The sequence below is a fragment of the Oryzias latipes genome, chromosome 14 (genome assembly GCF_002234675.1).
Source record: "Oryzias latipes chromosome 14, ASM223467v1".
Classification (NCBI taxonomy): domain Eukaryota; kingdom Metazoa; phylum Chordata; class Actinopteri; order Beloniformes; family Adrianichthyidae; genus Oryzias; species Oryzias latipes.
Genome location: NC_019872.2, coordinates 10989108 through 11016756, shown reverse-complemented (window position 1 = coordinate 11016756; position 27649 = coordinate 10989108). Strand labels below are relative to the sequence as shown.

The window sequence follows — 27649 nt, the reverse complement described above, 5'->3', positions numbered from 1 at the left end:
ACACAGATGATTAGACAGAAAAAAAGAAGAAAAAATTAGTTTCTTAGATGTTTTTTTTTAAAATTACATAACAGTATGCATGGCTGCACCACGAATAAAAAGGATTCTGATTGTCTTTCGATCAGCTGTGCACACAACAGCTTATATTGCTTAAAATTTCTACCAAAACACAGGACAGGACTGAAACTCAGAATTCTACGCATTTGAATTTTTAGATTCCAAATAAAGACTAAATGGAATTTGACTTGTTTTAAATGTTGCTCTTTTGTTAGAGCATTACTTCTGCTGTGTGAGTGGTGCTGTGTCAACAAATTACACATAAATGGACCTAATAAAAACCATAGAAATTATCAATTTCATGCATAAAATTGGTGTGTTAGAAACTGAGGGCTATCACAACTCACAACCATACCATATCCAGCGGTGCATGACTCTGCTTTGTCAAAACGGATCACCTTGGAAGGTTTGGGACAAATCTCAATTTCTTTGTAAAGCTGCAAAGACACATAAAAGTACATTTTGTTAGAATAATTCATATTTTATGGAGGGACGGAAATGTGAGATGGATGAGGTCAGGAGCAGGCGATTTCTCTTAATAAAAAAGGAACTAGTTTATGAATGATTTTGACCCCTCAGTGGAGCGAAAACATTGGGTCAAAATTTAGGTCAACCTTGAGATGTGAGTGGAAGTTCAAGCAGGGCTCTGACCTCATAGCCAGCCAAATGCATAGATGCAGCTGTGCGTATGAAGCAATACATGGGGAATGAGTGAATTGTGTAACAGTGTTGCAATTTTACAGACAACAGATAAAAGAGTCCCCGATCAAAGCACAAAGAGAAAGGAGCTCTTTGAGAAAAGTAAGTTATGTAATTATTATTGACAGTAAGGGGTTTAATGTGTCACTTGCAGCCCACACTCAAAAAGAGAAAGCAGTTCACTGTGACTCAAGTAGGCTGGCGAGGTGTTTTCAAAAGGGTTTTATAGTAGGAATAATGACAAAAGAGCCCTTTGTAGACTCATAAAATCTAGAATATTTATTTTCATAAAGAGCAGAAAATGCACTGAGGAAAATTACTTTTGCTTAATTTGCATTTTTACAATACCTGTTGAAATATAAAGATTTTTGAAGGAAATTAAGTTACATAGAACTTAATTATAAAAATGTGCACGTATATGTGTGCTTTTCAAGGAACAAAAAGTCATTCATGTTTTATTGTGATCAAAAAATTACAATAAAAAGAAATTAGAAAGAAAGAAAAACAGAAAAGACACATGCATTAGCATAACTTCAGCACAGTTTAAAAAAGTAATTCTTACCAAATCAGATATATCTTCTTCAAATTTGGGAATATAAAAAAGCATTTGGTTGTCAACCCAAACTTTTATGCGGAGGTAGTGGCCAGATGGATCGATCGTATGGTTCTGTAGGGAATAACCCGAAAATGAAATGACAAAAAATAGACAAGCACACATGATTTTTAATCAACCCAAATAAAGCCGATTGAAAAAGAAGCTCTTTGTTAAGGAATGTCACACTAAAGACATAAAATACAGATTTTATTTAACCCCTAACACCTATTGACACAAATATGCACTGAACCACTTGTGCTCCAAAAGTACCTTAATTTAGCATTTATTTGAAGGTAAAAACATACATTTTTTTTCTATAGCTGGTAATAAATTCAGACATCAAGGGGTTAAAGGCTATCAAAAGGAAATGGTTTGGGACTGTAGTCATAACACAGTAACCAGTACAGCTTCTAGTATTTTTTGTAAAAAAGACTGCTCTAAATAGGTGTTGTTGCTCCCCTTTCACACCATTCATATAACTAAACACACATATTACAGTTTTATTCAAAGCAGTATTAACATTTGTTATCAATAGTTGGTCTCAGATGCATTAACATAAATAAATTATTAAAAATTAACATTTTCTTTGTCAGCAAACAACAGAATGGGAAAATTCCATTCCACCTATCAAATACCGTACATGGCTGCAGTAATAAAACTGTATATTTTTGCAATACTTGCTAAAATAGATCCTTTGAAAACCTCAAAGCTCGGCTGCTGCCAGTAACAGTATAGCAACATATGAAAGAGTGCTGCAAATCGCAAAATATGTTGGAGCCGATCAAGAAAATTGTTGGGCAAACTGTCAAATGTGTATTATTTTCAATCCAAAAGAATCACCTTTTAATAAAACAACGTCTTCTAACGACCTACCTTGCATACAGAGCTCAAGACATCCAGCGTTGTCTCCCCAGGTTGTACAATGGCCAGAACAGGCTGATTATTTGGCAAACACACCCAGGAAGGCCTTAAGTAATCAGGAACCCAAATATCATTGTCTGTGTTGTGCTGAGGAAGACTTTTTGTAGAATCTTCGGTTTTTCTCTGAAAACGCAACAAACAAGCAATCAGACTTTTTATAAAATGACCATGCACAGACTTGCATTTTTACAGGGGTATGTGCATTCTGTTCAAAAAGTGTAACCTTTAAACCCATCAGATTAGCTTCAGACAGCAATCTGGCTGCCATTTCAGCCTCTCCTCTGACTTATCTAATTCTGTTTGACCTCACATTATCTGAAACATATCTGCCTTCTATCAAGTAACAGCGTCTACATTTTTCTTTCATTCCTCCGTAACGGCTACCCTCCTATTAATCACTGCCTCTCCTTCTGGTGCCCTTTCTCCCTATCTGTGCATCACTCCATCAGCCCCCCCCCCTCCCCCAATCTTTCATTTATGTCACCCAATCTGCCGATGGTTAGCCATCACGCTCCGTGAGCCCCATGAAAATTTCTCTGTGTTTTTTTATATCCATGCTACGAAACGGGAGACAAATGAGATCAGCATTTGCAGAGATTTTTCCCAGAGATTTTTTTGCAGAGATTTACACAGACACCAACAAAGTACACATATTTTCCCAGACAGACAACAGACTGGGGGGCCTGTAACCAGTACCTCCCCCAACTCCCTGTCCTCCCAACCTCGCCCGGCACCATCTGGCTTCCCTCCTGGTCTATCTAGGATTCCTCTGCTGGATGGATGACAGGGTTCCAGGAGGCATATTAAACTCCTCTGTTATTTGATGCTCTGTTTGCTAACAATGGGATTCCCAGCACTGATGGTCCTAACTGGAACAAGTCCATCCGGCAAGTAAAGTTAGAGCAAAAAAAAAACTGGGTTAAATATTTTGCTACAAAGTTTTGACGATTGATGATTCTTTTAAATCTTAATCTCAACTGTGCATACCTGAACAAACTTTTTAACATTTCTTTTTTATGCTACTGGGGCCGCTACAGCACCAGCTGGCTATTGCAACCTTTTCTCTCAATACAGCCAGAGCTAAAACGAGAAATAAAGTCTTTCCTCCAAGGAAATGGTTCATTTTGAGCATGATTTGGCACAAAGTTTGCACCATCTCCTAATTTAAAGACTCTACAGAATTACTCAGGTTTCTGGTTATTTTGATTCTGCACATATTTATACCTAAAAACTATCTTATTGGTACGTTTCTTGTATGCCTGAGATCATTTCTGTGGCTGTCAGCCTCAGCAAGTCTCATGTTTTGTGATTCAAAAATGTGTTTTCTGCTAAAAAAAAAAAAAACATTTGAGAGAACAATTGTTTGCCATTGGTCCTTGGTAAATAATGAAGAACCAATTGATTGCAAATCTATGGGAAATTAATCCGTGAATCTTTTTCAACATAGCTGACACATAAGAACATGTGAGGTAGAACTTAAGGACCCTCAAGATGCAGTGTCTGTTGTTTAGAAGCATGGTATTGGCAGCAGTATGAAAGCAATTGAATAAATTCCCAAACAAAAACATCCATCTAGCTCATACCTTGAACTAATTAGTAGTGTTAATCAGGAAACAATAAATAAAATAGGGAAAATAATGATGTTTCTGATAATCAAGTAAAATAACAGCAGTAAGAAAAGCATGAATTAGTTGCAGATGCTTCAGGTGCAGAAAATGCATTGTGTACGAAGAATCGTTTAAAACACAGGAAGATAAAGTCTGCTTTAAACTTTCATAAAACCTTTACAATTTCTCCAATTAATCCACACAGAAAAGCAAAAGTGGATATCTGAAGACATTAAAGCCAGAGCTCCCTAGCGACCTCAAAGAAACGCTCAGTGGTGTAAAAGGCAGCAGTGATTGTTCACATCTTTCAGATAACTCACCAAATTGGAAACCAGAATAGCAAGCACGTCTTTGTTTCATGAACGGAGGCAAAAAGTCTAGCTGGGGGGCTAAATTGCTATTGTTCCATTTTATAAGCACAAAAGTACACCAGATACGTCTGAGATCTCTCTTGAGGTTTGTATTTGAGGTAAATAATGACATGCCTTTAGCCTACAGCTCCAAGAGTTGTATTTCTTTTGCAGAGATTGTCACACTGAGAAATTAAAAAAAGGCTTTTTGTTTAGCCTTAGGAGGCATATCACTATAGACACAGGACAGTGTCTTTTTTTATTTTGCTTTGTTCGTAGCATAAGATAAAAGAAAATCAAAAGACGACCGTGACCTTATTTTAATTTACAAAATAGAAATTTGCTCAATATCTTAGTTTCCTAATTTAAGTTATTAAAATTGTTTTAGAGGTCTATTTAATGCCTCAAATTACTTCCCTTTTTGCACATGAAAACACACTCCTAACATCTTCAAAGGCTTCAGATGACTCAGTTCTTACTCATCTGTGAATATGCATATGCCACACGTTTTCATCTCAATTTCTCACTTTGCTTGCATGGACTGCACTCATACATTCTCAAGTGTTAGATCTGGCTCTATTGAGAAGGATCAACTGTCCTGCTGCAGCAACACAATTTGCTATCTTTGATAAGTCAGATCAAAGAACTCTCCACTGGTGGGGGGCTGGTGCCCACTAGAGCAAAGACAAGATTAGGAAGAGGTGGGAAGGAATGCAGAAGCAAACAAAAGTGAGGGAATCATCTTTTCTGAAACAACCTTGCCAGTCTCTGAGAATTGTCTGCAGACGTTCTGCAGACATACGTGGGAGTGTTCGAGTAGAAAATTTCAATAAAACCGCACAGCTAGGTGCTGAATCAGACTGGGAGCAGTAAAATCATGCACTCAAAATTGGGATGAATTTCTGGCAACCAGAGGTCCTGAATAGTTATCGTGGACAATTAATTGTCCATTTTTTTGTATATCAGCTTTTTTTTTATCCAGTGAGCTGACGAAAGGTCAGTGTACAACTTGGTTATTTTAGCTTAGATGCAGTCGCCCCTCTTTGCATCTCCTACATTGTCCTGCCATCTGATTTGTTACACAAATCATAGGTGAAAACCGTCCCAAGTGGAAGCCGCATGAGCATGGGTAGGGAGATCGGAAGTGGGGTTCTCACACATGGAGAGTTAGTGTGTATTAAATCTAACTATAATACTTTTGCATAGAGAGGGACAGGTTGGCACAGGGGGACCCAGTCTTGGGCCTCTCTTGTGGCTGAATAGTTAGGCAACAGAGCGAACCCTGATTTCCCATCTACATGTGATTTCCCATCTCCTAAATGCAACAATTACTTCTACTCCATGCCAACGGTCCCACCCACAACTCAGAGACCGATTTGCTGCAGCCCTGCAGAAACTATGCCCTGAAATCAACAAACACAGGACTAAAGTCTGAATGAAATCATGAAATCAGGGAATGAAGTGGCTCTCTGATGCGTTCAGCACTTGTGGCACTTCACCAAGATGTAAGCTGGTGTGCCAGATGGAGATGAAAGGGGATGCGCTGCAGCCTAAAGAGAGCACACAGAGGTCTCTCTTTGTCTCCTTTTAACCTCAAAATCAAAGGACCCATGATAGTCATGTTTTCTGGTCTTTGAGCATTTGCTGAAGAAAGGGAAGGGTTGAAGATGCCTGCACAGGGACCTCCTTAACCATATCTCAATTTGTATTCTTTGTCTTGTCTGGGTTCTAGTGGAAGCTGAGTTGAAGAAGAGGATTTTTAATTTGTTGTGCTTATACGGTCTTCAGATGACTTACAGATATCTCACTGGCAGAATCTTCAAACATGCGCTCCAAAGGTTTCCTGGAAAGCTCCCTCTCAACACAAAACACCTGAAAGAAGATAGGGATAAGCCCTCAGAGGCATCCAAATGTATCTTTTCTGTTTTTAATCAAAATCCTGTCATTCAATGAAGAAGCTTTAACAACGACAATGGCTAAAAAACCTGATCGACTGAAGGTCGCCCCTTGGTCTTCCTCCTGGAGGCGGTGTCCAGACCCCAGAGGGAGGAGAAGCGGCTACGCCGTTTATTGAAGGTGCGATTCAGGGACTGGTTCCGCCTCCTCATGCTGCTTTCAGTGCGGGCAGACACCTGTGAGAGATAAGACCGAATCAAACATAGCTAAACCTCAATAGCTCAATAAAAACAGATACAAAGAGATTTTAAAGTAACATGGCTGGCACTTTGTAAAACATTAAAGACAGTAATCCGATCTTCAACTTGTGAAAACCACGCCATGTGATTTCTTTAAAGAAAACAACTAAATGTTAACACAATTAGCTCTATTTTAACATCAATTATTTGTTTAATACACATTTTTGCACACCACTCCTTTTTGCTAACTCATGTTCACTGTGTTTTTTGCACTGCAAATACTTTTATGCACAACATGTATACACAGTAGATGTGTCAGCGTGCTATATCTTGGCAGAAAAACTGTCTGTAGGAGCCTTGCGTAATCCGTCTGCTCTTCTGTGTCGACTTTGAAATAAGAAACTTAATTCTGATCAGCAGAATAAGGTAGAAGAATGAAAAAATTGCACCTTGTTTGAAGAAGAATTAAATTCATGGAGGAGATTCAAGCTTTTGTTAATTTAAGCATTTTTTATGTTAATATTTTGATTATTTGTGGTCCGTTTTGATTTATTTTATCAATTTTGCTGTTATGTATGTGGCAAAGATTTAGCTTTTACATAAAAAGGTTCAAAATGCTAAACAGAACAAGGGAGGAACTGTTGTAGTACATTTTGAGACATTTATCAAGAAAATAAAACTGTAGGAAAAAAACTACAGCAGACATAGTAAATGCAGAGGAGACTGAGGGAGACAGAAACAGACAAAGGAGGTAGGAGTGTAGGCAGTACAGGGAAAAGGAGGGGCAAGGGGCAGAGAGCGCTAAGCCTGTTTGTGGGAAAGTGCCTCAGGGATGCCGGCTTACTAACAGAGTTTGTATCGATTCACCAATCACAAAAAAAATGCTGTCGATTTAGGGTGCTGCGTTTTTCTGTGCATGTTTCTGTGAGTTGAAGGGAAAGCTACTCGGCCGGCTCCCGTGGCCTCTCTCTGCCATTAGAAATTCCAGATGTATCTTCACGAAATGATCTCTTTGCTCCTTTTCCAAGAGGAAATTTTGCAGACCCTCAAACAAAAACGAAAGTACATAAAACTATCACATAAATTAACTTTGTATGAATTTATGTAAGATCTGGTTGATATATGTGTTATTACACCAAAAAAACATTTTTCATCAGAGTTTTAACTTGCTTTTCAGAAGAGCAGACGCACAACCAAGTGTTTTATAATGTTCATTCTTCAAGAAAAGAAATTCCAAAGTGGTATTTTGCTCTGTTTACGCATTTCGGTGTATTTCTCTAAAAACCTGGGATGTGAGCACCAGCTCCTCCGAATCCGTTTAAGGGGGGGTTATCACAAGCTAAAGCAGACCAGTGAGAACAGCCCCTTCCAGGAAGAGTCTGCGGCTGACACTTTTTCTTTTTATATACACAATATGCACATTCATCTTTCCAAAAGCTTGGATGTTGTTTGTTTTTGTGGGCGAGACGCAGACACGCTGCTGAGGCCGACTCTTCTCATGAAATGGGTGGCACCCACAAGGAGCAAAAGGCGGTGCCTCTGAGATCAAGTCGTCTTACTTCTGGGTAGGAAAATAGCTGGCGAATAAAACTCATGTTTCACCTAAAGAAATGTTATTTTGTGTGCCAAACCACATATACATGGATATTGTTTATTATGAAAGGCTTAAGAATAACATGGTATAGGCCCTTCATATATTAACTATTTTTGCTGGCTGACTGGGCAAAAATGGCTTCTGCTAGCAGGGTGTGAATGCTCACTGAAAGGATGTAGATGGCATGTGACAATGTCTTGATAGGTGTGACATGTCAAAAAGGAACAACGTCTTCTATGTGGGGCAGAACCACAGAGGACAGCCTTTGCCCTGCATCAACATTAAACTATTGCTTCTTCAACATTTTCCTCCCTAATGTTTATCATTAAACAGGAGATTTACTCACAACTTTCAATTTTAAGTTGGTATGAACAATTTCACTCTCCTGTTTTTTCTCAGTGGAAATTGCTTAAATGCAATTTTATATATATAAACAAATTCAAATGTTTCTTGCGTGAAAACAAACCCACATTACATATTTATTTTCATCCTTAGTTAAGGTGGAGTGAATTAGTTAGAATATTAGTCAGGCAAAGCAGGAATTCTTGCTTTCTTAGTAGGCGCAGGTGACAAGACAGTCAGAGCAACACAAACACACCCACTCTCCAAGCTGTGCTGCTTGAGGATAGGCAGCTGAGAAACTAACTGGCAAAATCTGCAGGAACATGTACGAACACGTGAGGGAAAAGTTCAGAGAATGGAAGTATGAGTCTTTACCAGAATTACTGCACAGCAGGTTGGAGGACATTTGGACTGTCTGGGTACAAACATGGAAACTAAAATGTGGAAGAAAGAGCTTTAAAATAAATATACAAAATATTTACCAGAGCATGGAAAGAAGAGACAGAAAAAATGCCCAGTCGACCCATGGCTGCTTTTGTAGGACGTGAAGCAAAACCCAGAAGACGTTTGGGGTTAGGAGGTTCACTTCCCTGAAGGCTGGCCAGGTAGCAGCGGCATCGGAAGAGATCTATGTGGAACCGCTCCAAGTTCTGCTCCCACAGAGAGATCTAACAGAGGCAACAAATACAAAGTGTTGTAGTTATTAAGACACATAAACTTTTTAAAAGTTTTAAAGTCCCACTCTTATCATCTTTTGATCTATTTCAAAACAGTTCCTTTTAATTGTGACTATGCCGTTTTTATCCCAAATCAAAAATCGGTGTCGTTTTCTTTAGCATGGTTCCTGCCGAGCGGCAGTAGTTCACTAGACATATGCCTCACAGTTATTGGCATGGAGTAAGCCTGTTCCCACTTCCCATCACCCATCTACTAACACGCTCTCCCACAAGCTTACAGCCCCTCACACCCCCAACATAACATCGCCGGTGCAACAAAATTGGCAAGCAATATTGGAGTTACCCAGCCGTACAGTTTAGATCCAGTTTCCAGCTCGGACGAGAAAAACGAAGACGTACATGGATCTATTTATCTGCTAGTGGATGTATCAGAATGGAGCTGAGCTGTTGTGTCACGCTACAAGCTTTTTCAAACTGCATTGTTTGCATCTGCTCCTTATTCACAACAATTATGAATAAAGCAATACTCAGAAATGCAATTTTAAGCCTAATTTACTTTATATATATCTTCTATCATGGGAAAAATTACACAAAAAAAATGTTAAAAACACCATTTTAAATGAATCTATGAATTTTAAAACACTAAATGGAGTAGAGGGTAAAAAAATTAAACATGCATAATGCAATAGTTGGTGTTACGTGGTTCTTTGGCTTGTGGGATGGATGAGTTGGAGTGCTGAAGCCCCTGAAGAGAGGTATTACTCAGCAACTCAACCCCCATCAGTTGCTGACCTGTTGTTCTGTGTGCGCAGTGCATTATGGGTCGGGCTGTGGGAGGTGGAACACACTCACAGGAATAAACTAGACTTCATTTGCACCAAGAAAAAAAAATGTATTGTTTGAGGGGCTTTGGAAAAGGCTATTTCACCAAATAATTATTTCAAAAAGAAATAATTAGTTCCTCATTAAGTAAATATGTGCATATATTAGAATACATGCAAATGTATGTGTGGATGTGTTCGTGTTGGGAGGTTATTAGAGTAGATTTAATGGGTCAAAGCAAAGCAAAAATTTTAATCCTACTCTTAACTACTCTAAAAAACTTGGTAAAACATTGCATGTTTTTGCATTCCTTGGTATAGCTTTTCTTTAACAGTTTAACAGTTTCTGGGTGTGCACCTGTTCAACTATGGTCTTTCTTTTCTTTGCATCAGTGACTGTGGAAAGCTGCATGTCTCCCATCTTTTTCATTTTCTCATCCATGTCAATCTTCTGCTCCAGCTTGCGGATTTCGGTCCGGAGCAGCCGCACGGTGTCCTCTCTGTGGTGCTGTCGAGCAAGCGCAGCAGCACACGCAGAGTGGATCGCTGTAATCCAGTTCTCCAGTTCAGTTTGGCCTGATGTCTGACAAGACACACAAAGAGTCAAATAACTTAACCTTTAGAGGAGCCGCTTTTTTCTCATAATTATTTTGTTAATTACATGCTATATTCAGAGCCGGAAAGTCTAGGTGGAAAGCTGCCATTAATTTGGAGACATTTCTGTGTGTACACAATAGTCGCTATGGGGAAATGGTGTCACAGAGTGACAGAGTGGCCTTTAAACATGTCAGACATAAAGCAAACACACAGGCAGGGGACTTGCACATCTTCAACACATAGATAAAGGTCACGACTTTGTGTGTCAGGAACATGGACACAATTCCTGCACATATAAAAATAGGTTTAAACCTAAATCCAACCATCTATGGATGATGCTAAATGGAAGGATTAAAAAAAAGATTTTCCAGAACTATATATTTTACAGAATCTTCAATTCACCCACCACATTATGGGCAAAAAGGATTCAAAGTTAAAATTTCCAGAAATGGAAATGGATACTTCCTTACCTGGAACAGGAAGGCATCTCCAACCGAGTTGCTGAGGCAAAAGACAAAGTCTTTTTTGGGGTGTTCGGGTACTGCTTGGACAATGCTGTTCTCCACCCAAAGAGCGTGTTTGGGAACACTGTTATTGTCAAAACCTGAGCGACCATCTGATTCGTACAAAAAAAGGGTCCCGCCTTTAAAAAACATAAAGGAACAAAGTTTAGATATTTAAAAGCAGCATATACAACTTCACATTTACCTTTATTCATTTTGAAACAGCAGCAGCAGCAGGCAGAGATAGGGTTGCAGATGCTGCATTTCATTAGATTAGGTACGGATCCTGGTGTAAAATTAAACTGGAATGAGGTTGAGCAGACGTAATGCATGACCACAGAGAAGAGTGCGAGAGAGGACAGCAAGGTTGACAGCCAAGGGCATGGAATGTGTTTAGTCTGATGTAATTACAGTCTAATAGAAGAGGTAGTGTGGGAGATTAAATGTGCTGAGGTCAGGGCAAGATGCTTTTCTTTATGTTACTGTGGCTGCTAGATGTTCTTTTGAATATTATGTTTGTCACTCTAGGTATTAGAAAAAATTGCCACACGTTTTCAGCTTTTTTTTCAAGGGTGAGAAGCTCCCATGTAAGTTTCTAATTACAAACTCTTCCTAAAGCAGGGGTCTGTGAGCCTCTACACGAAAAGAGCCGTTTAGGTCAGGCATGAAAAAAATCATGGAAATATGAAGAGAAGACGTCTTTTTTTGTCATTCTAAAACATGTTTTTGCTCTTGACAAACGCAGATATGAGTTCCTTTCAAAATAAGGGACCTTGCGCTACATCTATTCAACGAAAAATGTTCATGGAAAATGGACTTTTGTTTTTAAATAACTCTATTTTGGTTCATGGGCTTTCATCTTTTTCCCTTTTTACTAATGTTAACTTAAATATAAATATGACTTTAGTGGTTTAGGATCCAATAGAAAAAGTATTTTAAGTAGAATGTGCTAATTCTCTTTTCCCCTCTGAACAGTAACTATACATTTTTTTGCTGCATAAGATAATTTACTTTAGACAACCTGTATATTAATAATAAATACAACTTAAAAAAGATCCACAGTTTTGATTATATTTTGCTCAGTATTTGAAATGTGTGCATGGTGGATCAAACAAGGTCTCATGATTGAGGATATGTCAGCAAATGAATAAAAAAAAATATTTTATTATTATAGGTTTATCTTGGCCATACATTTCTAAATATAACAAACTCAATATAAATCAGTGTCGATTAAGTCAGCTATTTTTTTTTTAAATAACTAAAATGATCTCAGACAGAGCCACAAAGGACGGGTGAAAGCGCCACATGTGCCTGTGGAGCTGAAAGTTGCAGACCCTGGTCCTAAATTGATAGCAACTAGTCAAACAGTAAAAAACAAACCACTGCTAACTTAAATGCTGTTATTATTTAAGAATTATTGGCCCTGTAGGTTGAGAATAGATATTTTGTTGTGCATTATTTTATTCTCTCTGGTTTCGCTGGAACCACAACCTGTGTGACTTTAGGACATCAGAATTATCTTTTCACCAATAAGGGACCCCTAAATTATGCAGCATCTAATGGAAACTGACCTGCTTTGAACTTAAAGTAATAAAAAGACAGAATTTTAGACACAATTATGTAATGTGTATCGGAAAAAATGTTTTGGCAGTACCCTTTAGAGACACCCAATAGTTTTTCCACTTGCGCCGTGTTGCAAGTTCCACCTTCTTGCTTTTCTTATGAACCAGGAAGTTCTTCACTGCCAGGACCCCAGCTTTTCTGACTGTGCCTTGTTCACAGTCCATCACACTGTCGGGTGGATATGCAGTGCTGAGTGTGCCACTACTCTGCTCATCACTAACAGCAGAGCCTGCTTCCTCCAGACAGTCGCGGCCCTGATTCCTCTGTAAAAATATGGAAAGGCAGAGATTTGAAATAACATTAATCAGATCAGAATAACACTGATTTTTAAAAAGATTGAAACATTTAGGTGCAACTAACCCAGACTTGACTGTTCAGCTCCTTACGGAAATTTTCATACACTCCTCCCCTCCCTCCATCTCCTCCTCTTCCGTCTCCTCCACCTGCGCTGCTGCTTCCACTGTCACTCCCGTTAAAAACACAGCTCTCTGTGGCTGAGTACACTGAGAAAGAGGCTGACATGGCCTTACACCTCCTCCCGACCAGTTCTCCATCTCCATCTGCAGCAACGCCGTCAATCCCGCTGTCCTCATATTCGCTTCCCTCACTCAAGACACCAGAAATGTTCTGACAGACAAAAAACAACAACAATAAAGGTCTGATTTACATGTGGACTGCATTGTTTTCTACAAGACGTGCATGAAGAGCACCAAAAAAGAAGCACTCTGACTGACCTGAATAACAAATCTGTCAATCTAAATTATACAGTTAGTTCTCTCCAGTCAACATGACAGCCTCTCTAGAGAATTGTGGGCTGACAATGGCATGTATAGGAAGTAAAAGTTGTTGTAAAAATCTGTCTGTTCTTGTTTTTCCTAGAATTTCCAATAAAAGACAGCTTTTCACTTAAAGCAAGAAGTGTTCCTTCCTTTCACCAAAGAGGGGCTCCCTCCATTCTTTTCTTTTTTTCTTTGTTTTGCTGTTTTGTCGGTCTATTTATATCTGGCAGCCTCCTCCGCCAAGATGGATGAATTTATAATAAGCACTTAGGGTGATCTGCTCTCAGAGGGTGCTTGTGAGTTGTGGGGATGATCTGAACAAAAATCCTTCTTCTGTACTGACCTATTTCATTCATTTAGTCATAGAAATTATATCAAATGGTCTAACTTTAGACCTTGTGATATATCACCACAACTAATTCATTTCCAGTTCTTAAAATTAATTAAATCCTAAAGCAAGATTGTCTTAAATGTTTATTTATAATTATTTTCTGTTTTCTTCATTAAAGAGCAACGTGAGTAAACACACACAAGCTCAGACATAGATGGCCCTGGTTGTCAACAAGATGTTAATTGGTGGACTGGCTGCTGTCCTCTGTGACATCTGAACTCCCTGAACTTCATGGACACTGGTAAACAAAGTCTCCTCACAATAAGATTAGTTCAAGGAGGAAAAAAAGTCAGTACAGAACACCAGATAAACTATAGTGCAGTCACGTCACATGCGCCATTGTCCACCATTCTGCAAGTCAAGCTCCTATTGTTTTGATACCAAAATCTGCAACTTTAGTGTAGAATAGTCACCGTTTTATCATGGCAAATATTTATTACTGCTGGTTGTCACAACAGAGAAACTCCAAATTCAAACGTGTCCTTTTAGTAATTTCTGCGGGATGGAGACAGTAAAAGCGATGGATTGCCACTGTCAAACTGGAAGGGTGGCAGTTTACGGATGCCAGCCGATTCTGTAGTGAATATTTTGTGTCAGCTAAGCCTATAGTTACACTTCCTTAAAAGTAATACTTTTTTAGGGATTGGTACCATTTAGGTTTCATCCGGGATGGTGCCAATCCATTACTTTTGAAAGGGCTTGCTTGAACCAACACGTTTTTTTGCTTTTGACATTGACTGAATAACAGAAAACACGCATACTTTGCTAAAAACATGCAAATGTGAGGAAGCAGAATCACAGGTTCGTCCAAGGTTTGAATGGGCTTGAGCTGTTTGTTTCTCTCTGTCGGTCTCTGCTATCGTCATCCGCGTCATGTGAATGATAGATTATTATTGCAATATATTATATAGAATATAAAATTCTATATAATATAAATATTCGAATATAAAATTCAAATATAAAATATTTGAATTTTGTCCAAATGTAAGCATAGATCTTAATAATATGTAACCCAGGCTTTCAACGCACACACCGCCACCTCTTCCTCACAGTTTGGTGCTCTGCGTTGTTTGTATGTTGGTGTGAGGGACTCTGTAAGAAGACGTCAGTTCTGATCTGTGGCAGACCTAGCAGACCTCTCTTTTGTCGACATGGAGGAAACTGATCAAAAGGAGACAGTCAAGTTGACACGGCAAAACTTAAAATGTCAAAGATCTCAGAGATTTACTCCCAAAATGGGGGAGAGGGCGTCCCTGCAGGCGCTGTGATGTCCCGTGCAAAGGGTCTATAGAAAGATGTCCTATACGCTCAGAAGTTACACTTTCAAATGTGTAAAGTTTCCATTTGTGTAATTTGTAATCTAACCTGAGTGGTCTGTGCTCGTCGTCCCTGGAAGGCAGGGCACGGTGCATTCGAGATCCCCAGCATTGACAAGCCCTCAGAGAGACAGTGAGAGCGCCGACAAGGGAGCGTAAAAGCTTCATATCCGCCGCCGTCCTCTTCATTAGGAGACATCAACCCATCCTCTTGTCCATCTCCATTGCACTCCACTCTGTGGCTTTTAATATACCGACCCGACTGTCCCCGTAGGCCAGGACTGTGGCTGCAGAGATGGTCCAAAGACGACGCCCTTTCAGAACCTAGGACATACACAAAGTGTTTTGAATGAGTGTGCTATTTGTGACTGATTTTAAATGTGTGAAGGTGTCCCTGCAGCAAGTCCACAATTACTTTCAACTAGCCCACCGCTTCTGGCAGCACTTTAACCTCAATCAGTTAAGTTAGCAGGCACTGCATGCTGTCACGCTGAAGCCCTCCAGCTCCTGCTCAGCACACGTTTGACTAACAAGCCCGTGATCAAGTAAAATGCTGCAAGTGATGGATGGACGTGAACCTTCAATCAGCACATTTTGCCAAATCATTTCCTCTACACAGAAAATGGATGCAATTTTTTTTTTCCGTCTCAGTGCCATCTTCAGCTTCACCCTAAAGGAAATCAGCAGCCATTATTACTTGTGCATGCACTAACATTCTTCTTAAAAAACATTTGTGTCGACAAATCCACAATATATTGTTGACATTGGAAAATAGACGTCATGAATTACAATTTATGTAGGCATAATTTGCAGGACTTTGCAAAAAGAATGAATATTCATTCTCTAATTGGTATAAGAAAACTGTGAGTTTTCATTCTGATCATCATAAATGCTTCAATGCATTTACTTGCACCACCTCTGGGGCATGTAAACTGCTCCTCCTCCTCCTCTTCTCCTCCATCAATCATCTCCTCAGTGCTGGTGAGATGCTCCGGGCTCAGGTCGGATAAGGAGAACTCCAGGCTATCTTCTCTCCACATGTCTGCCGATTTTGAGCGTTTCTTTTTAAAGTTTCCTCCATCTCTGGAGCCCTCAGTAACTCGCTGGAGGTACCTTTCCTCCCCTGCTGCTTCCCCCTCCCCTTCTGAGTCCTCCCCCCCATCCTGGGGAACAGTGTCTGCCTCTGAGGTTTCAGGGGTCGGGGTTGCCAAAGGGTCCTCGTCGTGCTGGTAGGACTCAGGTCTCATTGTCATAGCAACACGTTGTGTCCAGTGAGGGTTCACACCGAACTCGCTTAACTCATCAGTGGCGTTGAAAGGCTCCAATCCGTTCTCCACTAAGGATTGTGGGATGCTTGGGGTGCTGGAGGAACGAGTTGAGGTTGCCGAGTTTCTGTGCTCCTGGTTCAGTGATGAAGAGTGCGTCGGACGGCGGGGGACTCCATGCGTGTTGTAAAGGCGGAATGAGCGGGATGTATGCTTGCGGGAAAGATGTCCCGCCCCATCACCATAATAATTTCTGACCCCATCTTGGCTCTCCGCGTTTCCCATTGTTTAACTGTGGAGCAAAGAGGAAACATGCATTTCAATCAAAAAGTTCTGATTTGTGATCTTCATCACAGATGTGAAGTATATTTATTTATTAAACTTATTGAATAAAATTCCTAAACGCTCAGCCAGAGCCACAGAAACACGTCTTTGCTTACCTTTGGTAAGATCAGCAAGTTTTTACCAAATTCGGTACCAAATCTGTAGTTTAAGAATGAAATGAAAATTGTGTTTTTGGTGTTTTTAACGTGTTCCTCAGAGGACTTTTTTTTTTTAAATAAGCTCGAAATTGCACTTCTGAGTATTTCTTTTTTCAAATCAATGTGATTCAGGAGCAGATGAAAAAATGCTGTTTGAAAGAAATTATTAGTGACGTAGAAAACATGCTGGGTGGGTCACAAGCTCCGTGCCCTGAGCTCACAGATCTGCTCTGGCTGCTCTGCGCTAATAGCTTAAAAGATGATCGGAGTGGGACTTTAACGCATACAAATCGGATAGTGTTAAAATTATAAAAATGCATTAATAGAGTGACAGAAATCAGATCAGCTGATACATAAAACACATTTGTTAGAAAGGGGAAGCAAACAAGAAATCAAACATGAATTTAACAAATCACGCCTCACCCTAAGACATTACTGTTTGAAAAGACAAATGTTTAAATTGTTTTTTTAAAATCAGTCAAATTGACAAATTTATGCTTATAATAAAAGGTAGCAAAAGCTGTAAAGTAACACTGTGTCAAAACTTGTATGAGCTGTAAATAATCTTCTGCTAAAAGCGATAATGGAACTGAAATGAATCTTGGGAAATTTGCCTGTAGCAAGGACAGGTGTGATACCACTTGGAAAGGAGTGTCAACCAAAACTATTGGAGCCTAGTATCAAGTACAAGCTCCACAGACACTATACTTTATCAGGGGTTTCTGATGTACAAATGCAGGATATTTTGAACAAAAAGTACTACTTGGTTAATGATATATTTCTTACTGACATATTTCAGATGTAATTCCATTCAGAACAAACTGATTGGGATTTTTTTTCATGGGAAGAGTAAAAAAACGTAAAAGTCAGATAGAGCTTTGGCTTCAGATCCAGGTAAAACCAGCTCAGTGGCCTTGTGGTAAAGTGTCCGCCCTGTGACTGGGAGGTCAGGTGTTCAAATCCAGGCCGAGTTATACCAAAGACTCTAAAAATGGGACCCAATGCCTCCCTGCTTGACACTCAGCATTAAGGGGTTGGATTTGGGGGTTAATCTACCAAATGGTTCCCGAGCGCGGCTGTGTCTGCTGCTCACTGCTCCCCCAGGGGATGGGTCAAATTTGGAGAATAAATTTCACACACCAAGGTGTGTGACAGCTTTAACTTTAACTTTAAAACAATTATAAGCAAGATTTCTACATGTTAGTTTCGAACAGTGATCTAAAAAAAACTTGGTGCTGTAGTTTTTGTTGTGATCACATTCCCACCGCTGCTGCATTCTTGTCATGACACCTGTGCCTGTTCAACTGCACTTTCACGCACATTTCTGATCAGCCAATCAAAAAGCAGCAGCTAAGTGCATTTATTTTTGCACATAGGTAAACATAAGAATGAGGAAGAGAATAAAATTAAAGTACTTTGTGACAAAGCAAGTTAAATCTAGGATTTTAATGAGTGCCACATTCTGAGCAACTAGACACTAAAAAAGTGCTAAAAATGAAAAGGCAAACCTTTTACAAAGCTGCACTTAAAAGACAAACACAGAATAAATTCCTTTAGTAAACCAAACGTCTATATTTGTTGATCATTGCAGCCTAATTTAAATTGAAAAATAATTTCTCTTATGTAAGCATCTGGATCTGCTGACAAACGCTGAACCCGAATCGGGCTGTCTCCTGTGAGTCATGCATCAGCAAATTCACGTCATCAAGCTGTCAGTGTGAGCTTAAACTGAAACGTACCAACTGAAAGAATGTACCAACAACTGCCAGAATTACTAAAGATGCAGTTCCAAAAGTCTTTTTCCGGAAACGATTCAAAAAAGAAAAATGTGGTTACCTTTGTGTATACGCCGACATCATTATCTTGCTCTCATCGCTGTGTTGTCAGACTTTACCAACCGCATAATTCAGACGGGCTCAAAGGTTGAGATGGGTTTACCTTTATGGAAAGAAGAAGTAAGAGACGGAGGTGATTCAGTGGGGCTTTCATAGCTTCACTGTAACTTGACATATAAAATTAACAAACTACCCTGCAAAATGGAATCTGAAGAAAACAAAAAGCCCCCTGTTTCAAAAAAATTGCTTAAGGCCTACTTGCAAGAAAAATAATCTTAGTTTGAAAAAACACATATAAGTAACTAGAATTCTGTGTAAGGCCATTTTTCGTACCTCATTGGCAGATTTTCTTTTTGCTTATTCAAAGAAAATCTGCCAATGGGTTACAAAGTATTTGCATTTACATGATGGTGGAAGACAGCTTTAAGATGACAAACAAGATAGAAAATAGATAAAATCCCATTTTGTAGCAACCGTGTAAATCCAACTGGGTAAAAATTGAAAGAACTATTACTAATCAGATAAGAAATATGATCAGAAACCAACCAAAGATTTTGCATTTTCTGAGCCTGAGGGGGGATTTGCAGGCATCTACTCATAGCCTGTAATTTATTGCCCACCCAAAACCTGACAAACATGCACAGGCATGTGCACCAAGCATTTTTGGGAGACACCCCCTTGTCCGCCTGCAGACAAAAGGAGAATGTGTGCACATGTGCACACTGAATCGACAGCAGAGGAAATAAGCTGTGGACTCTATAGTGCTTAAGACTTCATTCATTGATTCTTGCCAACACAGCCTAATTTCTTCTAATACTAGCCCGGAGCTGGTTGGGGATTGACCAAGAATTTTTTTTATAACACAATATGCACTGTACTGTGAAAAACTATGCAAGCAGAAGCATACTTCCTTGTTGGGATTTAAGAATATTTGTACATTTTACTGCTCTTAAAATATTTTATTTTGTGAGTTTTCTTTTTAAGGACTATGCCCGTCTGGTCAGCAGAGGTAATCTGATGCTGCAGTAGTTGTAAGGCCGGTTGCAGCCTTCTATACTATAAACACAGTAATCAGATATGACTGTAGTCTGATAAGCCAATAAGCAGGAAAACGATGAAAGAGAGGCTCTCTTGCAAGAAAGATTAAAGGCTTTTATCAGCTGCAAGGTCGATGACCATCAGCTCAGTTTGAATTCTTAACATAATCAGGCATTTGAACCACTCTTTTTTATGCAAAAAAGCATCAGTTTGTTCCTTGAAGCAATGAATAAAATGCTTATTTTACTGAAATGTAACAGCAGCTGCAACAATATTATACAGTAGATTAAAAATTGATTTGAAATACATATTACAGTTTGAAGACAAGTCATAAAATTCAAATCAAATAATAAAGGAAAGGGCATCTTTAAAAAATATTTAATGAAAACCTACGCTAATAATCTTTAGTTTTTACTGTTAGGGTTAACATTTAAACTTTTATCGCATCTCACCACAGCTTTGGGAAGCAGATGGACAAGCCAAACTCAACCTCCACACTTCTCCTCTTCTCTCTGCCTCTCTCGTTCTGCCTTTTATTCCTCCTCTCTCATCTAGTTCATCTTTCTGATGAGGCCAGCCTACATGCTGTCCACCCACCCTCTGAAACAAATACATGACGCACGCACAATGCGCTTGGTCAAATGGATGGCACCCACATAGAGGTTGAATGGATAGCAATAGACTTCTCCTAAAAAAAGAACAGCTGTTCACACGCAAACATTTAGTTTACAAGATCTCAAACAAATGCAGATTTTACTGCTGATGGCCCTCAGCGGGACTGCACCATACAGATTGGTTTGTTTTGGGAGGTTTTGTAGTCAGGATGAAAACTACACAAGCAAACAAACCTGACACCACACAGGGGAAATCAAAAGCACCAACTAAAATGTTTAGTCTCTTCCTCTCAAAGTGCCCTGCAGCAAGGCACAAGAGATGCAGAGATAACAAGAAGGGGTGGGGAGATTTCTTCTAAACCCACACAGAGCCAAGAGGTGAGGTGAAGCCGGAGGAGAAATGCATGAGGTGGGAGGACGCTGCGAGAGGAAATATTGGGCTGTGAATGCAAGTATGATCAGGAAAAAGGAGGAAAGAAAAAAAAACAATACCCAGCAAAACTGCTAAAATTTGGGAGGGGGGTATTTCTGTTGTTGGGCTTCAACTTGACGATGTGCAAATAAGTACACTGAAGCGGAGGTGTGCTCCATCTGCCTCTCCTTTGGCTTATTTGAAAGAGCAAAGACAAAGGGGGCAACCATAATTATTCACTCTCTTCTCCCAGCTTCTCATTTCAAGCTGTAAATCAACACACCAAGAGCGTGTTAACACAACAGCATGCACAAAGGCAGACGAAGCAGTACTGTTAGCCTCGCAGACAGACCCACTCACAAATGAAAACAGCCACCTGCACATGCTGAGAGGGGACAAAGAACACCGCCGGGAGGAAAGAAAAATAAAGATTTTATCAAGTTAAAGTGAATTCTTTTACACGACAGCATAAACATGATATTATTTATGAACTACTTCGTTCCGAAGCAAAGCATTGGGAGCAGAAAACCCCACAAAGAGGCACAAATCCATCTGCGCTGAAGCTGTCTGAAATTATTATGACAATGCGACAGTTGCAATAAAAAACCAATCAACTGCTTTGGGCTTTCATATTACATCATGCACCCGAAACTAGACGTTAAGGGAAGCAAGTTAGTTCCTTGTCACACATACACACACCTGCACAATCCCAAAAGAAGCGTTAGCAGGTTTTCCTGCTCACCCTTCTTGGAAAAATACCAAAGGCCTGTCAGAACAGCCAAGGAGCAGGCACACCCCACACTCCCCCTGCCAGTCTTTTCATCTCTGCACCTGTCTCACAGCTCCACCCTAACATGACACATCGCTCAGCTTGAAGACTCCAACAGTACGAAGCGTGGATGTCTTACTGTACAGGGTGTTGCATGAAGGGAGTGAAACACACAACTCTCTAGTGTTTTTGTCTTTTCACAAACCACAATGAGCACAAGTGTCATTTATTATCAGCTGGTGGTTTACATTTCTCTTAGTAATGCTAGTTTATGTTGTAGCCCCAAAGGAAAAAACTAAAAAAAAGTTTGATTTTTTGTGATGTAGTTACAATGCTGCAGCCTTTATGAAAAAAAATTGCCTCCTATATTTGAAGACCTGCTACAATAACAATAAAATGTGTTTTTAGAGTTTTTAACATGTTCTTGTGGTATTTTTCTCATGCTGGAGGACATATATAAAACAAATTAAGCTTAAAATTGTATTTATTAATATTCAATCAAATTTATGTGAATCAGAAGCAGATGAAAAAATGCTGTTGGGAAAAACCTTGTAGCCGAAACTTAGTACTTCAGCAAACTGCAAGATCTCTTCTCCGCACCATTCTGATGAATCCACTTCTAGACAAATGGATCTATGTACGTCTTTGTTTTCCTCGTCTGAGCTGGCATCTGGCTCAAAACTGTATGGGTGGATAGCTCCAATGTTGTTTGCCATTTTCGTTGTGAAGTGAAGGTAGGCTTGCTCTGCACCAACAGACCCCCACATCCTCATAGGGCAAATTTTTACTACTGCCGCTAATCATTATTAAAAAGACCACTGGGAATGTTTTTAAAATAGATTAAAAGATGATTGGAGTGGGTCTTTAACAGAATTACTCTAAACAAATATAATTTCATATCCTAATTTCATTGCATATTTTTTCTAAACTATGAAGAGTTTGAGTCATTTGTAAAAACAAGTAGCTGTCTGCTTTATAACTGACGAAAAGCGTAAAAGATCTCATTCTGAACCAGCATTCAGAGACCTTGGAGACCATAATCAGAACATTATTTCATTATTTTCTATAAAATTTTGCTACAGCTTTTGCTTAATCTGGCTTACTGACAGACATGGGCAAAAACTAACAAGGAAACATCCCCCTGCTTTGCCTCTTACTTATAGGAAAAGGGAAAGAGGGTTCATAGTGTGCTGATATTAAGTGATAACTACATGTATTTTTGCATATTTCTCCTGATCCCTCTGCAAACACATCTAATTGATTCTTTTTATCTTTAGTTGTTTGTTTTGATGATCAACATTGACCAAAGGAAAAAGTGCAGTCTGCACTTTGTTGTGACGAAAGGGACATATGGATTAGCTTTTCTAACCTTCAAAACCTTACCAGCCCAATCAAGCACATTCACACAGAAAGACTTTCACTCTTCCTTTAGGTTTTGCCTGATACCTTTTGCAATTTGGCAGTTCGTTATCTCCACATTGACGTAAGCAGAAGAGCTACAAAATGATTTGATAGCAAAATGAGAATAGAAATGATGATACACTATTAACAAAAAAAGTCGTTATTTTGCGTTTGCATACAAACCTGTACACGCCAGCAGAAATACACATGTGCAAACATGCAAATTCAAAGACAATGACCACACTGAATAAAAGCTGCAACCAGATGTGATAGACTGAGCATTTGTCACACCAGACAAAGCACAGAGCTATCTCCAAAAATTTGGATGAAGAGCCAAAACCTGAAGTAAGGCCACACTCAGGTGGGTGTATGTATGCATTTTTTTTTTACATTTGAGGAAGGGATTACACTTATCTGATGAGGAGACAAGAGCAAGATACGCTCCGAAAACATCCCACTGCGAAGATGAGAGCACACTCTCCACTGCACTCCCACAGTCCCACTGAGAGAAGACTGTCTGAGACACACAATTCCCTGGAAGACTGAGATTAGCTTCTTATTCATCCTTTCAGGATCTGACAAGGCGCACATCACCTCCCCCTACTCTTTGCTTAAACACACACACACACTCGTCAACAGTGTGCTTGTGAGCACAAGTCTTCGCACAAGACACATCCATTTCTTCAAACCTCTGAAAAACAAATGACAATTTCCTCCTGAGGAGCCAGCATAGCCAAACACAAGTTTTTCTTTTTGCAGGCAAATCAATAGTGTACCATTTTTCTTTAACAGGAATGGTAAATCATTCACATATAAATTACACATCTAAAACAGGAAACATGGATCCTTTTCCGAACAGCATGTCATTCAAAACATAGAAGATTCTGATTTTTAACGCCAGTATGTCATGTGAGGATTAAAGAGGATTCAGTGTCGGCCAATTACTCCAAGTTAGATTTTCAAGTGTCGCCAAACATCGCTAAAAAACACTCCTCAAGTTTCTTTCCAGCAGCTTACACTATTCGCTTCTTAACTCTGATTTCAGCTGACTGTCTCTGCAGCGCACTGCAGTTGGGGATTACCATATTTTAAAGAAGATTGCCTCTACCGCAAGTCAAAGCCTCACAGAATCAATGGGTGTATGCAGCTTCTAAAGCTCAACTCAGTCACTACTGCTTTTGACAGACCTTAACTACCTGCAGCCCTTGTGAGAGTTCAGACTCGAAACCTCCTAATACATCAGTTACAACTGATAATGCTGCATGTTTAAATGTGAAGGTTTTACAAACTCATTCCTATGAAAATCATGTTTGCTGTGTTTACAACACGTTCTCATTTTCCTGATGATGGAGGACTGGCTGCCTGTGTCTTTTAGGATCACTTTTAAGATTTTACTTTTGGTTTTTAAATGTTGGAATGGTCTGGCACCTCTGTATCTCTCTGAGCTGTTACATGTGATCAAATGCTCTTAATGGTTCCCAGGACTCGGCTTGTGACTCGGGGAGACAGAGCCTTTTCAGTTGCAGCTCCTAAACTCTGGAATGCTTTCCCGTTCTCTGTGAGGTCAGCCAGAACCGTCAGTGATTTTAAGTCACTTTTAAAAACTCCTCTTTTTAGTCAGGATTTTAACTCCAGTGAGCGGATTTAGTTGTTCAGCTTGTTAATTTTATTCTTTTGTTGTTTTATTGGTTGCTTTTATTGTTTCTTTATTGTATCATTTTGTCTTTGATTTTATGTGATTTTATGTTAAGCACTTGGTTGCTTCTGCTTAAATAAGTACTATACAAATAATACATTGATTGATATACAATTAAAATTAAGCTTAACATTGCATTTCAAATATTTTCAAAAAAATGCAGTTTGAAAAAGAGCGTATGATGCGTTGATGTAAAAAATATGCTGGGCAGGTGACAAGCTCCCTTCGCCGCTCCATTCTGATGCATCCACTTGTAGACGACTAGATCATGTACGTTTTCAATTTCATCATTCAAGCTGGTATTTGGCTCAAAACTGTACGGCTGGATAACTCCAATATTATTCACCATTTTTGTTGCACCCGTAATGTTAGGTTGGTATAGTGAAGAGCTGTGAGCTAGCAGGAGAGCATGTACACAGAGAGCTCTCAACATCAGAGAGGAGAAAAGGGGGCGGGGTTGCTCACTGTCAATGGTCCCACCAACACTTTGAAAGCAAATTTCTAATAAAGTAGTGCCACTCTGCAGAAACTGTGTCCTTGAAAATGACACATGCTTTTTGGTTTTGCGTTAAAAAAATGGCATAATCATAATTAAAAGACCACAGGGAATGCTTTGAATAAAGATCAAAAGATTCAATAACCATAAAAAAATGTTCTAGCAAGGTCAAACCAAGTCCCAGCATTGTTAGTTAAAGCCCCCTGGGTCAATGTACCACAAACCTGCCATCAGTTATAAAAAATCTACATTTTGCTGTTGTTAATACCAATAAATCATCTATTTCCTGTCATACCTCAGTTACTTCCTGATGAAACAGTGATGCACGGCTAATGCCCTCACTGTCATAAAAGCCAATCAACAGATTATTCATGAGGGCATTTGCTTTATCAAAACGAGTGAGGGGCAGAAAAAAGTGCAGTGATTAATTATCCATTAGAAGTGGAAAATAATTTATGCTATTTAGCGGGGCAATAACTGTAGAAATTGTGCAGGACAAGTGACAGCTTTGGGGAAAAAGGAGAGCAAAGTAAAGGGTGAGAGGAATTTTAGGACAAAAAATGGGGGGGGGGGCTTTAATAGTGTGCAAGCTAAGTACTTATCGTAAGCACCTTTAAGATCCACTCCGATCATCTTTTGATCTATTGTAAAAGTGTTCCCAGTGGTCTTTTAATAATGCTAATTTAAAATAAAATAAAAACCTGTGTCGTTTTCTGCATAGCTTCAGCAGAGCGGCAGTAGTTCATTAGAAATGAGTTGTGGTTGGGACTATTGGTGTAGAGCAATTCCACCCCCCCCTTCCCCTCCCTGTTGGTGAGAACTTGAAGTAGGGAGCATGTAGCCTGCTCAGCGTATGTCCTAAATGACAAATATAAACTTTTTCAAACTGCATTTTTTTTTCATCTGCTCCTCATTCACAATGATTTGAAAAAAAGAATTTCTCAGAAATGCAATTTTATGTTTAATTTTCACATGTTATAAACACAATTTTCATCACAGTGGCTCTTTCACAGATGCATATTTGAAATCCATGATTGTGTTCTATGTATGTAAAAACAATTTAATCTATAGACGGCTCAATATGAGAAACACAAACCCCTCTGTTTAAACATTGCATTTAAAATGCACCAGGTTTAGTCATGACTTTGACTTTGCATGTGAAGAAACTTGTTTGACCTTTTATTGATCAATAATTACATCAATACCTGTCTTCAAACAATCAAAAACGGTGGAAACAGAAAATTTTTACTTTGTAAATTTGTTATGATATTACAACGTAGGTCCATGACTAACAGCATTACACTTCAAAAGCACATTTCTTTTTCCACAGAAGGATGAATTTCAAATGCTCACTTTGAAGGCAAATCTCTTCCATAACCCTTTTTGTGCTTAGAGAGAGAAAGTAAATAAAATAAAAATACAAACACAGAAATTACTTTTGAATATTGTTTGTCCTTCCAGGATCGACTCCTGGCCATGCATGTCCTTGAGCTCACATAACCAGCAACACATCCCAAAGGCAGCTAGTCATTTGAAGTTGAGAGGAAAAGTTGGCCGTCACTGACTGTGGAAGCAGGAAAATCCGCTTCTGCATCAATAAAAGAAGATGCTGCATGCGTAAGCCTGATTAAGACAATATAATTCACATTTCCACTGTTCTTGTCAGGATATGTTTTTTCACCACATCTGAGCAGCCTCTCCATGTGACGACTACTAGAAGAAGGTTATTGCAGACCATACACCTACTCATTGGTGTGGATGTCCCTGTCTTGTTATTGTTGTGCTCTGTCCTCTCTATGTCTCAGCAAGAACTGTGGAATTGCGAAGAGTAACAGGGTCAGTTCGGGCTTCTTCATTTGTATAATAACCCTAATCTTGGGAACCAACAATTAAGAACAGCTACAACAGACTTCCTCTATCATAATAGGGCTGTTTCAAGATCTAAAGAAGCCTGCATCCTGGCCAGGCTAAACCCTTGTAGTGGTAAACCCAACCTAAACAGATATCTTTGAAGTCAAGTATGAAGAAAGACAAGAACAGAAATGGTCCCAAAGCGGCTCAACTTAGGCCCATGAGATGATTTTAGAACTGGTTGATTCTGACTGGTGACCTGTTGTTTCTGCACAATCGGAGCAGCGGTCAATGTAAAGGACTGGGAAATAAAATAAAATGAATGCAGAAATATAGAAATCTGGCTTTTGATGGTTTACTGACTGGGTAATTGCTGTAAAACTGGGTAACTCAACAATCAAGCTTCCAATTTTATAGGCTTATATAACTAAATGGTTTCTGTGTGCAGGGCTGGAGTTTGCCACTGATTAAGGCAAAGACCCACATTTACACCTCACTCATGTTCCTAACAGCAAATTTTTCAAAAATGGATTTACCTGCTTAATGTCTCTTTAAAAAAGCAAGTCTGAACATGTGCAGACTTGCTTCATTGGCTCAAAGTGGAAGTAGATCACATATTCAGACATTTGGATCTTGGGATGTATCAGAACTGCACAGGAAACTGAAAGCAAAAGTAACAAACCACAAACACAACAAGACTGCTAGCTGCTTAACAGTAGAACATCAAAAGCATGAATTAACAAGCACTAAACTGCAAAAAGTAATCTGGTAATAAAAAAACTA

At 39.3% G+C, this 27649-nt stretch overlaps 1 protein-coding gene across 4 annotated transcripts in view; it reads right to left on the bottom strand.

Moving 5' to 3' along the window:
* The window catches only part of LOC101173083 (T-lymphoma invasion and metastasis-inducing protein 1), a 57610-nt gene that overhangs the window by 17382 nt on the left and 12579 nt on the right, over positions 1 to 27649 (bottom strand). Inside the window, exons 1-14 of one of the 4 annotated variants that reach the window (XM_020708812.2) lie at positions 20080 to 20255; positions 18591 to 18692; positions 15915 to 16564; positions 15057 to 15331; positions 12882 to 13148; positions 12553 to 12784; positions 10866 to 11038; positions 10157 to 10381; positions 8783 to 8968; positions 6215 to 6361; positions 6027 to 6101; positions 2225 to 2395; positions 1319 to 1423; positions 413 to 494 (exon numbers count right to left, since the gene is read on the bottom strand). In XM_020708812.2, coding sequence (XP_020564471.1) covers positions 413 to 494; positions 1319 to 1423; positions 2225 to 2395; positions 6027 to 6101; positions 6215 to 6361; positions 8783 to 8968; positions 10157 to 10381; positions 10866 to 11038; positions 12553 to 12784; positions 12882 to 13148; positions 15057 to 15331; positions 15915 to 16557 — 2581 coding nt within the window. In that variant the 5' untranslated portion in view covers positions 16558 to 16564; positions 18591 to 18692; positions 20080 to 20255. Of the gene's footprint in view, positions 1 to 412; positions 495 to 1318; positions 1424 to 2224; positions 2396 to 6026; positions 6102 to 6214; positions 6362 to 8782; positions 8969 to 10156; positions 10382 to 10865; positions 11039 to 12552; positions 12785 to 12881; positions 13149 to 15056; positions 15332 to 15914; positions 16565 to 18590; positions 18693 to 20079; positions 20256 to 27649 lie in introns of those variants that run through there. The other 3 variants (XM_020708811.2, XM_011483332.3, XM_023962165.1) reach the window with 3 other exon arrangements.